We start from the raw sequence: 13,423 nt of genomic DNA on the forward strand, positions 1-13,423 counted from the left end.
ACTGCCCAGTCCTATTTTCCCCACAACAGTTGTGAGGTTGCCAGACTAAAACTTGTCCCAGTTGCTTTCTAATCTTGCCAATCCCTTCAACACATCTCTTTTCTTTTCAAATATATGGAAATCCACACACATCTATAATTTCATACCAAGAAAACACCTCTTCCTTCTCAGTTCCATTAACATTAAAGAGGGAAGATGGATTAGGTTATCTGGATACCAGTTAATTTTGCTGCCAATATTTATAGACTTTTGAGTGAATTCAGTCTCTTAGTAGAATAAAGAATAAAGAATAAAGAATCTTAAAGATTAATGAAGATTGTCAAAGGTAACTGTAGACAAAGGTTCCTTTTCCCCTCTATTATTGTGAAAATAATACAGCAGTATCAGAATGCATTTCTTTCTGGCTCTCCAAATAGCTTTGGTAATTTGGCAACACTGAATCATATCCCTGGCTTTTTTTCATTATTTTAAGTTACCTACTTTTAGCAAATTTGCAAATGTAACCAACAACGTTGTTTACTAGGTTTAAATTAATGCAAGTCTTAACACATTCTTCATTGTGTCAAGAGGAAGGTGAACACATCTTTTATTTACTTTGGAAATAATTCAAAATATGTTGGTCTTATTTTATTTTATTTTTTGTGGTACGCGGGCCTCTCACTGTTGTGGCCTCTCCTGTTGCGGAGCACAGGCTCAGCTGCCATGGCTCACGGGCCCAGCTGCTCCGCAGCATGTGGGATCTTCCCGGACCGGGGCACGAACCCGTGTCCCCTGCATCAGCAGGCGGATTCTCAACCACTGCGCCACCAGGGAAGCCCCTGGTCTTATTTTTTAAGGCAAAAGACAATTGAATTGAAGATTAGAAAAACAGAGCAAAACCAAAAAAACAGAAAGGAAAAGAAAAAATCATGGCCTTGGGAAAATTCCTCCCAATAAAGTTGTAACATTATTTAGCCTGTGAAGATATTTTTCCTTTCAAAGGAAATCAATGGAATTGATGAACAGCATCTTTTGCCAATTGCTCGTAAGAAAATGGTAAGCCCTCTATGCCCCTTCCAAAAGATAAGCTGCATATCTACGATAAAAGAGGAAAACATACCAATTCCCTGATAGATGTCTTCTTTAATTAGAAGTCATACTTGTCTTTTCTTTTATGTTTCTATAATATCAATAGAACCCAGAGAAACATGGATCTATGATTTCCGCCACATGGAAAGTGAAAAAAGAGGTAAGAATAATGTCTTTTCTTCACCTAGGCTCTCTCACCTGGGCGAGATGAGGGCATCTCTCTATCAACTGTTCTGTTTCATGGAAGAAGCCAGTTCAGACTGAGCCCCAGAAGCATTCAGAAAGTTGAAGAATCCCAACTGTAGGTAGAATTCTAGAAACTTTGGTAATTCGATAGGGAGTGAAGGGTAAGTAAAGCTCTTTGACCCATCTCTGATTCTTGGGGTCCTGCAGTTTTCATTATAAAAATAAAATAATCAAGGTCTGGTCTGGCCAGAGAGATGAGGCACCCTTGTTTGTAGATTCTAAGGCTGCTATAGACCCAAGAAACAGAGTAGGCTGTTAGATACTTGAGAAGGCAAAAGACTTCAGGAGCTCAGTATTAAGGCATCCATATTTAAATAAAATTTAAAAAAAAGCAAAATGACTAATCATTTGATGAATAGGGTGTCCAGGACATGTTGAATTAGCAACCAGCTGGGCTGCCAGCTGAGAGTCCTAGCTGGAAGCCCATATTTCAGAGTGAAAGGGCAAGAGATGGCACCTCTTTTCCTTCTTTTAATTTTTGTTAGTTGGCTTTTAGTTGGAAGGTACAAATCAAAGCAACAAAGATTTCACTGCTCATGACATAAGCAAGCGTTGCTTTATCTCCATTTCTCCAAGTTATGCCTGGTTCCTGATGCCTACTGCTTTTCTGTTCTCTTAGGAGCACAACCTTGGAAATGAGCACAAGTAATTTAGCAACCTTAGGGCTGCTTGAAGAAGAGGAAGAACTAGTAAGGAATTTACAGAAAAACATAATCATAGACCATCGGAGGAAGGGAAGAAATAAGTAGGCCAAAGTTAACTAATAGCATGTCTAGATTCCACATAGTTAATCTTTTTTTTTTAATAGAGGAGATGTAGCTTTAAAATGATTAATATTATTAATGAGTGTGCACATGTGTACATGTGCTATTCATATCTTTTCAAGGAGACACAGCAGAATGCAGAACAATGATTTCTTGCTGAGCAGCACTGAATTTATTTTGGAAAACATATTTTAGAAAGGGAGGTGTCTTCAATTAGCTAATCACCTGTTGTGGGTCCTTATTCTTCATTCAACCAGCATTTACAAGTGCCTATAACATGCCAGGCGGTGCCAGGGCTGGGCACATGATGGGGAGCAGAATTCCTGCATGGTTCCTACCTTTACGATGCCCACAGTCGAATGAGAAGACACATTTAATCAAACCCCTGCACAAAGAAATGTAAACGTGCAACTCTGATAACTATCACCATTAAGAAGGGCATAGAGGGCTTCCCTGGTGGCGCAGTGATTGAGAGTCCGCCTGCCGATGCAGGGGACACGGGTTCGTGCCCTGTTCCGGGAAGATCCCACATGCCGCGGAGCGGCTGGGCCCGTGAGCCACGGCCACTAAGCCTGCGCGTCTGGAGCCTGTGCTCCGCAACGGGAGAGGCCACAACAGTGAGAGGCCCGCGCACGGCAAAAAAAAAAAAAAAGAAGGACATAGAGCCAGGAGAGCATGAGTCTTAGAGGTCTTTGACCTGACAGTCAGGAAGCTCTGGGAAGGTGTTATAGGACGTGATGATTGAGGAAAAGACAGAATTTAATCTTATGTAATTTAACTAGAAATAAACCACAGTACAATTCGACTATTCATATCGTTAAACAAAACTTCCCCATTTGCCCTGCATGTTCTAGATAAGGAAGAAATAAAAGGTAAGACTCTCTCTCTCTTTATTCTCTTCCCCAACTGCCACCTTTGTTCAAAGGATGCCTGAGTGACCAGGAGAACCAGTTTCTACCCCTCCCCCTTCCACCACCACACTTCAGAGGGGTGTTGCATCTGCCTCTCAAACCAGGAAGGTGCATGTGCACCTGCTTGTCCTGTGATAGGTGGTGGTGGAGGAGACATTCTGCAGCATAGTAAGCAACAGGGTTTCTAGTCCTTTCCAGAGACGTCGACTTCTTGCATTCTGCGCAGGGAACCTAGAGCAGGCTCAGGGGCATGCTGTGTGGTTGGGGAGACAGTCAGGAGGCATGTACCAGCACATATTTACCACCACCAGTGTCTCTCCTCTGTAGGCAAGAACCAAGAGACTTAACCTGAGCACAAACTGCTCCTTTGAGAAAATCAGCTTCGAAGTATTTGTCAAAGAGCAATGTTCTAGTAACTATTACAAGCATGTTGCCTTGTGGCAAAGTAGGTCCAAACTTTAACAATTTTCACACTTAGAATTCTCAGCTTTCCAACACTGCATTTGGAGATATCTGAGTTTAACATATTGCAGAAGAAACAACAACAGCTCATTTACTTGGGTTGAAGTAGAAACATATTTACTGTTCTGTAGCAGAGAGCTCTCCATCACAAATGCCATCCACCAGCAAGCTGGATGGTATTCAAATGAGCCAAGAAGCCAGATCCTAATGAACAAGATTTCTTCTTCCAAAAGCTGAGGTCCAAGAAAATATTGATAAATTGGGAGCCTCAAGATTTTGGCTCACTTTGTGATGTTAAGGACAACCTTTTTTTATTTCTCAGATGTGGCTTTACCAACTGGGTGTTTCCACTCAGCATCAAACAAACTGCAGTTTCAGATTCAACTCTGTATTATCTGGCTTTGGGGTATTGCACCAGAGGTGTGCTCCTTGACTCCTGATTCTATTGGCTACTTTCACAGTGATGTCTTCCAGCACCCTGGTACCCTAGTCATTGCATCAAAGATGCAGCCCTTGATGCACTCCAGCTTCATGGCATGCTGCACTTGTCTATTTGGAAGAGATGTGGTTGGGCCACAGTTTCAGAAAAGCATGGGGAAGAGGCAGGCAGGGGTGGAGGAGATAATTACAAGGGCTGTACTGTTACATGCCTAGCTTGAAATGGGCAGAAAGCAGGATGAAAGGGCTATGTAGCTGCAAACACAGATATGTTCTTATGGACAGAGGTCTCAGAGGATGAAGCCTAGAGGGTAGAACCAACAGCTGAGAAGAACAACAGATTAGGGAGCCACTCGTAGGGAGCAGAATTATCTGAGTCAAGAAAACTTTCTTATCCTGGACATTGCTCGTGGAGGAGGGAACCCTAGTAACAACAATCTTGCTAGCTTTCAGAATTCCTATGAGCCAGTGGTTGCTATGTGCTTCCCATTCTTTTCTCTCTTTTTGAGTTGGGGTGTCTGTTGTGTTTATCTTGTCATTGTCTCACTGTTGTATGTTGGGTAACGGCTGGGGTGGATAACTTGTTTCTTTAGGTCATAGATCAATGGGTCAAGAGAAGCCATATCCAGGGAACTCCGACTTGATAGAAATCATGAAATCAGTGACTTAGTACCTGATGCTGTGATGAGATGAGTGTTTGGGGGTTTTGGGAGGAAAGTGAGTACATCTGCCTGGGGGAGACATGTGAGTCATTAGGGCTAGGACAAACTATGGTAGGTTGTTACAATAATGCCCCCCAATGGATCATACTAAATCTTCTTCTACAAGACTTCCCTGCACTTCTTATCAGAAAGGGGAGTCTGTTTTCTCACCCTCTGAATCTGGACTGGTCTTGTGACTTGCTTTGACCACTAGGATGTGGCAAAGAAGACAGGGTCTTGCAGCTTCTACTTTTCTTCTCTTGGAACCACCTAACTGTGGAAACTGTTATGAATACTGGGATGGATACTGGGATGAAGACCACTATAGAGAGAAAAGTCCTACTAATCCCAGACACTAATCAACCTACCAATTGAATGCAGCTACATTATAAACCTTAGGAGAGACCAGCAGAAGAAATACCCAGCCAATTCCATAAAACCATGAGAAATAATAAACCACTGTTGTCTTAAGCCACTAAGTTTTGGAGAGGGATGTTGCATAGCCATAGGTAACTGTACAAATATTATCCTAGGCTCTACTGAGGACTATAAAAATGGAATAAAGATGATTTTTAAAAAGTAATGCATCTATGCATTCCTGATCTTTTTGCCTTCCACTGGTTAAGAGATGACATGGTCTGGAAAGGCTGCCTTGGATCCAGAGATAGAAGTTGCGTGTTCAGAATGGCAGAGACACCCTGTAAACTCTGAAGTCCTCACCTGTGGACCATTATGCAAGAAAGAATGGATTTCTAACTTGTTTAAGTCTTATTAAGCATTTGTATTTGTTTCTCTGTTATAGTAGCTGGGCCTGTATCCTAACTAAAGCAGAATGCAAGTCAAATTATTAAATTTCACTAAAGAAGGTCAACTCGTCAACTCTGCCACATACACATCAAACCATCTGAGTCCCTCTTTGATACATAACAAAGTACACTGGCATGTAAAGACAAAAAAATTACTTATATGTTGACTTGGATCCACTGACTGATAAACCTTTTCTTGGAACAGCTGGCATTTAAACATTAAGTTCCAAAGTTTAGTAGATTACCACACAAACTTATACATCCTGACCATACAAGTTTCTTACCCATTTGGGAAGTCTGTGTACCAAAGTCTATGGTGTAATTTTTGGAGGTATGCACATCTAAGTATTGAGGGAGGCAGATGAACACAAGCAGCATATCCAGCTAGATGCAAATTTGGTGATCAATTAGGTGAAAGATTACAGACAGAATGGTCTCTACAAACATTAGAAGTAAGCCACTCCTATAGATTTTCTAGCTTTTATCACTGTATCAGTCAGGATGAGACAGGTTGCCAGAGTAACATGCAGCCCCTAATCTCAGCGGCTTAACCCAACAAAAGTTTATTTCTTGCTTATGCTATAATGTCCAGTATAGGTTGTAAGAAAGTCTGTTGATTGTAGACACTCAAGGACCCAGACTGACGTAAGCTTCATCTCAAAAGAGGCTTTCATGAAGCAGAGAAGATAGCAAAATGCACATGAACTCTTAAAGTCATATGTTTAATTTCCACTCACATTTCATTAGGCAATGCCAAACTTTATTTTTTTATATAAATTTATTCATTTATTTATCTATTTGTTTATTTTTGGCTGCGTTGGGCCTTCGTTGCTGTGCGTGGGCTTTTTCTCTGGTTGCGGCGAGCGGGGGCTACTCTTCGTTGCGACGCATGGGCTTCTCATCGCGGTGGCTTCCCTTGTTGTAGAGTACGGGCTCTAGGCGCACAGGCTTCAGTAGCTGCGGCACGCAGGCTCAGTAGTTGTGGATCGTGGGCTTAGTTGCTCCATGGCATGTGGGATCTTCCCAGACCAGGGCTCAAACCCGTGTCCCCTGCATTGGCAGGCAGATTCTTAACCACTGTGCCACCAAGGAGGTCCTGGCAATGCCAAACTTTAAAGGGTGTGGGGAAAGTATAACCCTACCATATTCCAGGAAGGAAGTAAGCTGGAAATATTGATGAATGGCACTAATGAGTATCTCAACCATATATTAACTTACATCACCAGCAGTGTCAGTAGTCTTATTATACCATCTCAGCTCTGCACAGAAATGCTTTGACTGAGTCACAATTGAATGTTATGTTCTAGGATTCAATTAAGAAGTGTCTACTTGAAGAATGCTTCATCTTTTGAAAAATTATAGAGTTAAAACACTGATTTTCATGTTACCTACTCTACCTGACACAAAGATACATATACGTACTATAAAGGTATTCTAGAATACTGAGTGTAGAAAAAAGTAATTTTTTAACAGAATATATGTATTTTCTTTCTTTTTACCCCAAAATGAGAATCAAATGACCCTATCCCCTGACCTCCCACACTATGTCTTAGCTGCCAAGAAGCTAAGAGTTAAATTTGTTGCCCTATTACTGAAACTAATTTGCTTCAAGTTCTTGATCCATTTATCTCAGTCTTCTGTCAATTGATTTTAAATCTTTTTATCTATTGTTATAATTATTTATCTCAATGGTCATTTAAAGGGATCTTTTAAATTGTAAGATATCTCAAATTGTCTATTTAAGGAGGCATTACGTTATCAAAAATCTCTATATAGTGAAAGTCTGATAATGCCTTATAACTCCCTTAGCTTTTAAACATCTTTTGTTCAGGGCTGTAATCCAGTGCCCAGAACAGAACTTGGCACAGGAAGGTGGCTCAATAAATATTTGTTGAATGAATGAATGGAGGAGTGAGTGAGTGAACTTTTTCACAAGTATGAGTGTCATTTCCTCAAGAGTCCTTACAGCTAGAGTTTATGAATTCTCTTAGGTTATTGAGGTAAATGAGATGAAGATACTGAGATAAATATATGCTCCTCACAAATGGCAACTATGGCACATAATAAGAATGGTCACTTTACCTGGATGCAAGAGACCTTGGAATAACAATGGTGATTCTCGTCCATTCTTCAAAGTCCCCTGTGTGATACAGGGTGGGCTCACTCAGTTCTCTGGAGCTTCCTTCACATCCTTTGCCTGCAGAAGCTGGGTAACAGCCTTCTTTCACCAGAAACCAGGACATCCCAGCATCGTGAGAGTACTGAAGAAGTACTGGGGCAGTGCTGCTGAATTGATTGGCACACCCAATGTTTAGCTGTTAAAAGGAAAGACAGAATTATACACGGTTTTGGTTTCAAGTCATCATTTAACAAATTAGGTGCTACAGCCATCAAGGCTCTTTCTACTGAGTTTGCACTAAATTTACAATGATAAGACACGGGAAGCTCAATTCCAACCAAGACCCTTTCAAAGGTTCTGGAAATCTCTGTGTAGGCAAGCAATAGGTGATTTTCAATAGAAAGCGGGACCAGTTGCCCATTTTGTGGATTTATTGAGATTATAGAAGGGAAGAGAGAAGCACAGATGTGACTGAAGTCTTGGACAAAAGATAAGAAGCCAAGAAACTGCTTTTTTTTTTGCTTTCCCAGACAGAGGGTATAAACAGAGGGAAGCCGATGATAGAGAGCTGTCCTCTTCAGAACATGAAGGTTACTGAAGCTGTCCTCTGCTTTCAGTGGAACAAGCATTTTTACTCTGGTTTCTTACAAAAGCTCAGTAAGAAATCATTCTCAACTTAGATGAAAAAGCTAAGTTCTTGTCACAGCATCAAATGAGCAACATAATCCAGAAATAAAACTATTACTCTTCTGTGTACTTGTGTAGATGATTGTCATCACAGGATTAACAATATTCAAAAAAAATTGTAAAAACATGCAACCTAAATCCCAATGTCCTAGCACAACCATTTTTATTCTTCTGTCTTCTCTTCTAAACTTTATAAAGAAGAATATCAATACCTAGAAGTAGTATTACTGAATCAAAATGCAGAAACACTTTGAATTTCCTACTTATATGTGTTCATTTTTAATCACTTGGGTTCAAATGAATCAGTTTTACACAGCACTCAATATTATTATAATTTTAGACAGTTTCTTTCTAAATTAATAAATATATAAATGATTGTATTACTGTTTTAGTTTATATATATATATATATATATATATATTTTTTTTTTTTTTTTTTTTTTTTTTTTTTCGGTACACAGGCCTCTCACTGTTGTGGCCTCTCCCGTTGCGGAGCACAGGTTCTGGACGCGCAGGCTCAGCAGCCATGGCTCACGGGCCCAGCCTCTCTGCGACATGTGGGATCTTCCCGGACCGGGGCACAAACCCGTGTCCCCTGCATCGGCAGGCGGACTCTCAACCACTGCGCCACCAGGGAAGCCCCTAGTTTATATTTTTTGATAATTGTAAATGTCAAACTCTTATCCTGGTATTTAATTACATGCTATCTTATATAAATGATCTATTCATATCTTTTTTCATTTGTTGGTTGGTGCCACCATAGAATTTTATTGTATAAGACTTTATAACTAAGAATAGTCAAATTTTATAGAAAAAAACTGAAGAACTCAAAAGAACATAATCATGACCAAAAAATAAAGGACGAAGGAAAGGTAGGCCCAGAGGCAAATAACATTGGGTCAGAGTTCAAGGGCCAACCAGCTCATCTTTGTGACTATAAGGTAGCTTGAGCCAGTCTTTCAAAAAAAGGAAGACTCCATATTTTCCTTAATTCCATGCTCAGAGCTAGAAAGCATCTCTCAGAAGGACTGAAAAATGTGGCTAATGGCAATTTTATTGTGATTCATTTCTCCAAGTATACATAGTTAAACGTCAAGAAAATAAAGACTTGACCCTCTCAGATGCATGATTACCTTGTGTAAAACAAACCCTTTTATTATATTACCGGTTAGTAAGCACAGCCTTCAGTTGGCATGTGGTGAGACCATTCACACTGGGCACACAGAGTTAGCTTTCTGTCTTAGACTTATTATCACTGCCACTGTTTCTAAAGTAAGCATGTCGATGGAACTTTCAGTTCTGTGACATCTTTGTGATTTTTTTTTTTTAAATTGACCTGCCTCTTAACTGTTGATGTCTTCTAGAATGCAGTTCTTGGCTTTCTTATCTTTTTACTCCATACGTGCTTCCTCATCTCATTCACAATCATAATTTCAGATTCCTTCTGAACCCCTATGACTCCCAGATATGGATTCTCAGATTCTCTGCACCATGTACATAACGACTTCCTGTGCATGTGCCTTTCAGCAATCCACAGGCATCCCTAAACCTATATTTGCAATTTCAGTGACTGGAGCCAGAAATGTGGGAGTCATTCTAGAATCCATTCTATCACCCAATAGGTCACCCAAACCTGTAGACCACACACCTTTAACATCTTTCAGACCCATCCATTTCTCTTATAATCCCAGGCTAGGCCTTAATCGGGCCTCCTCATTTCTTACTTGGAATGACTGCTCAAGCATCCTCACTTTGCTCAACACATGCCCAGCAATCTGAGTACTTCTCTCTGCCTCCTGTGCTATCCCACAAGTCCAAGTTCCCATCATCTATTCTTGGGATCACCGCAATAGTTGCCCAGCCAGTCTTTCTATCTCTGCCCTTGACTCTGCCAGTGTACTCGCAACACAGTCACCGGAGTGATTCTTTAAAAGCCTGAGTCAGAGTATGTCACTCTTCTGCTAGCCATTTTATTTAGAGCAGAAGTCAAAGTCTGACCTCATTTTTGTCTACCTGTCTCCCCTTCCTCACTTTGCTCTAGTCACAGTGGCATCCTTCCGGTTTCTTGAACTCTTCCAAGCACACTCCTCCTTCAAGGCTTTTGTCCTTTTCGTTCTCTGTGTCTGGGGTGCTCTTTCCCAGAGAGCTGCATGACGCCCCCCTTCACTTTTCACAGGTCTCAGATTAAAAGTTCTTTTATTAGTGAGGCTAACTTGACACCTTTTACAAAACAGTAATTATCCTCCACCACCCTAGTCAAACTCTCTATTCCTAGTTATTCTCATAGCCTAGAACTGAGCCTGGAACATAGTAGATGCTTTACAAATATTTGCTGAATAAATGAATGAATGTACGTTGATTCCAGTTTCCCCTCCTGTTAAGTCAACAGAATGATCTTTCTAAAACACAGGTCTGGTTTTTACATTCAATGGATTAAACATCTTCCATGACTCATCGCTTTTAATATCCAAGTGACTTAGAGTATCATAGAAAACCCATTAGGACAAACCTTATCTCTTATTTCTGTGGCAAATACTCCAAACTCCTTAAATTTCTGACATTTCCATTCTCACTTGCACTTTCGTGTATTTTCACATATTTGCACATTCTGTTCCCTCTAACTAGAATCCCCCCACCCCCTCCACTTTTCAGCTGGCTAAGTCTCTGTATTTCCAGAAACTTCCAATTTCAACTCATCCATCCATCTATCCATCCATCCATCCATTTATTCAACTAACAGATAATTTTGGAGCACCTGCCATATGCCAGGAACTATGTCAGGTACTCCTATAGTATCAGAGCCTCTCTCTACCACAGCACTCCAGCGACTGTATCGTACCTGTTCACTTTTCTGGCTCACTTGCTAGTTTCTGAGCTCCTTAAGGGCTTGGGCTATATTTCTCATCTCTATATTCCTAGAGCTTAGTGTTGACACATGGCAGGCAGTCACAAAAACTTTACCAGCACCATGCCTTTTGTAAAACTAACACCAAGTTCTTATTACAGATCCCAAATATACATTAATTATCAATCCCCAAATCACTCATATTACATACCTATTATCAACTGATAGCCACAAATCAACAGTTTTCTGCTGGTGTGATTCGAGAATTGAGACTTTTCTTAGGCATTATGCATTGTTGCTGGTTGCTTAAGTACTTGAAACATTTAATAATGTTTTCTCTATTTAGATTTCTAAACTTCAGAATACCACCTTGCAGAGTTCAACACCTACACTATCATGATTTTGTGACTAATTAATTAGAAAACGTGCAAGATGAGAAAGAGCATATTATTCTGGCAATGTATTTGCTATAGCTGTTATTTTGTTCCCATTTTAGGCAGTACCAACAAATTAATAGAGAGTCATATACTGTTATTAGTGTTCTTTCCATGGCAATTTAGCATCAAAATCTAAACAGAGAAGGACAACATTTCACTAATCATCTCATTTATGACTGACATGTTTATAGACCTCTGGAAATTATACTTGAAGAGCTTCCTATAAACATCTGATCTCTTTAATAATTCCATTTGTAACTTATTTAGCATCTGCATCCTGCTATTATGTAAGGACCATGTAGTTGTGCTGGCTCATTGAAACTGCATTACTTTCGACCCCAGAATTCACCAATGGGATTTTATTATAAACACAATGAAATTTTGATTAGGGTTCTGAAAAAGGCGCTTGTCAAAGTAAATACTTGTTATACATATTGACATGTTATCACAGCACAGAAAACAAGCAGCTTTTAAGAGAACAATGAAAATTAAAGTAAAAATTTACTCAATCAAAGGAAGAGAAATTGTTTGAGAACCCCATAGTAAAAACATAATATTACTCATGAGTCCAAAAAGCACTAGTAAGCTGAAAAGGAGAACTTATCCATTACCATTCAGAAGCATGGGATTTATTAAGTCACAATCAGATTGAAATCCTCAAAGTCATCTTTCTTTTTAATTCTGGTAGAGTTCCATGAGCCCTTAAAGAAATACAATGACATAGCCACAACTCCTGGGGCTCATTAAAAACTGACAAGCTGTTTTCCTTATGGGTAGAGCTAAGAAGCTTTGCCATTCTAAGATTGTTGGCAACTTTGTTCAGATGAGTCCCTACTTTACTAGAATATGAATATTTTGTGTTCTTTGTGAATTTCATTTATAAGTCTGGAAGAGGGTTGCTCCTTCACCTGCAAGAAGTTTGTGCATCAATACCTTAAACTGCAGCACATATCCAGGCTTCAGCGTCAAATCTCGAGTTACTGCAAATCGATCCCCATCTGATTTTCCAAACACCATGGCTGATGGCGTGGCAGAGCAGAAGGTTTCATTTTTAACCATTCCTTCGTTAGCCAACATCAACCACACACTCATTTGATTCATAGGGTAATCAAAAGCCGGCTTCTCATAAAAGTTCTAATAGGAACAACAACACAAACAACAAGGCAATTTGGTAGCTTTGAAAACAAGAAAGGAATTTTCGGTTCATGGCATGCAGGGCCATGTCCTATTTGTATTTCTCGGAAAATACAGCAGACTCTCTAAATTAACTTTTTTTTTTTTAAACTGCCATGAACTTTTTCTCCTGATTATTTAACAACTGGATAGATTTTGCCACTGTGTATCTACTCATTTCATAAACACACGAATAATCATAATTAATGACTTGGCCAAACTTTCTAGTCTTGTTTTTTGTTTGTTTTGTTTTTTTAACATCTAAATAATCTATGAACTAGTAGCATAGAGAGGTAAAAAAGTTAAGTGCAAACACAGAAAACTAAATTACATGTTCAAGTGTCAAGCACCAAATCCTTGGGGGAGTGAGTAGTTATTTGATCCCATCCTCTTTTACCATTCTATGTCTTCTTGGAGTTCAGACCTAATGAGAAGTACCTGGGGTAAAGTTGGGTTGACAACTGGGATGATTTGTTTTTGCTTCTCGGACAGAATGATGATGTCATCGACTGCCCACTGGTCATAGTCCTCCCCTGAGAACACAGGCTGCCACCAGCGGAAACTGGTGCAAGGGGTCTTGGCAGCAGCTGGCAGCTCCAGATAGACAAATCTGCATAAAAGCAAATCATTTAGCGTTGGGAAAGGAAAAGCTGTGTTTTTCTTAGCAGCTGTTAAAATAACATGAGTAGCAACAAGAGAAAGTTATGTTTTGTTTGATCTCTTGGTATTTTTGTAAAGTTTCTAAGTTTAGACAGATCAGACAAGAG

The 13,423-nt window shown here is 39.8% G+C and overlaps 1 protein-coding gene across 1 annotated transcript in view; it reads right to left on the minus strand.

The window, feature by feature from the left end:
- RELN (reelin) overlaps positions 1-13,423 on the minus strand; it is a 525,441-nt gene that overhangs the window by 93,858 nt on the left and 418,160 nt on the right. The window contains exons 26-28 of the mRNA XM_082631643.1: positions 13,095-13,266; positions 12,417-12,617; positions 7,479-7,711 (exon numbers count right to left, since the gene is read on the minus strand). Coding sequence (XP_082487769.1) covers positions 7,479-7,711; positions 12,417-12,617; positions 13,095-13,266 — 606 coding nt within the window. The remainder of the gene's footprint in view (positions 1-7,478; positions 7,712-12,416; positions 12,618-13,094; positions 13,267-13,423) is intronic.

The sequence above is a fragment of the Mesoplodon mirus genome (genome assembly GCF_964341445.2).
Source record: "Mesoplodon mirus genome assembly, chromosome: 9".
In the NCBI taxonomy this organism is placed as follows: Eukaryota; Metazoa; Chordata; class Mammalia; order Artiodactyla; family Ziphiidae; genus Mesoplodon; species Mesoplodon mirus.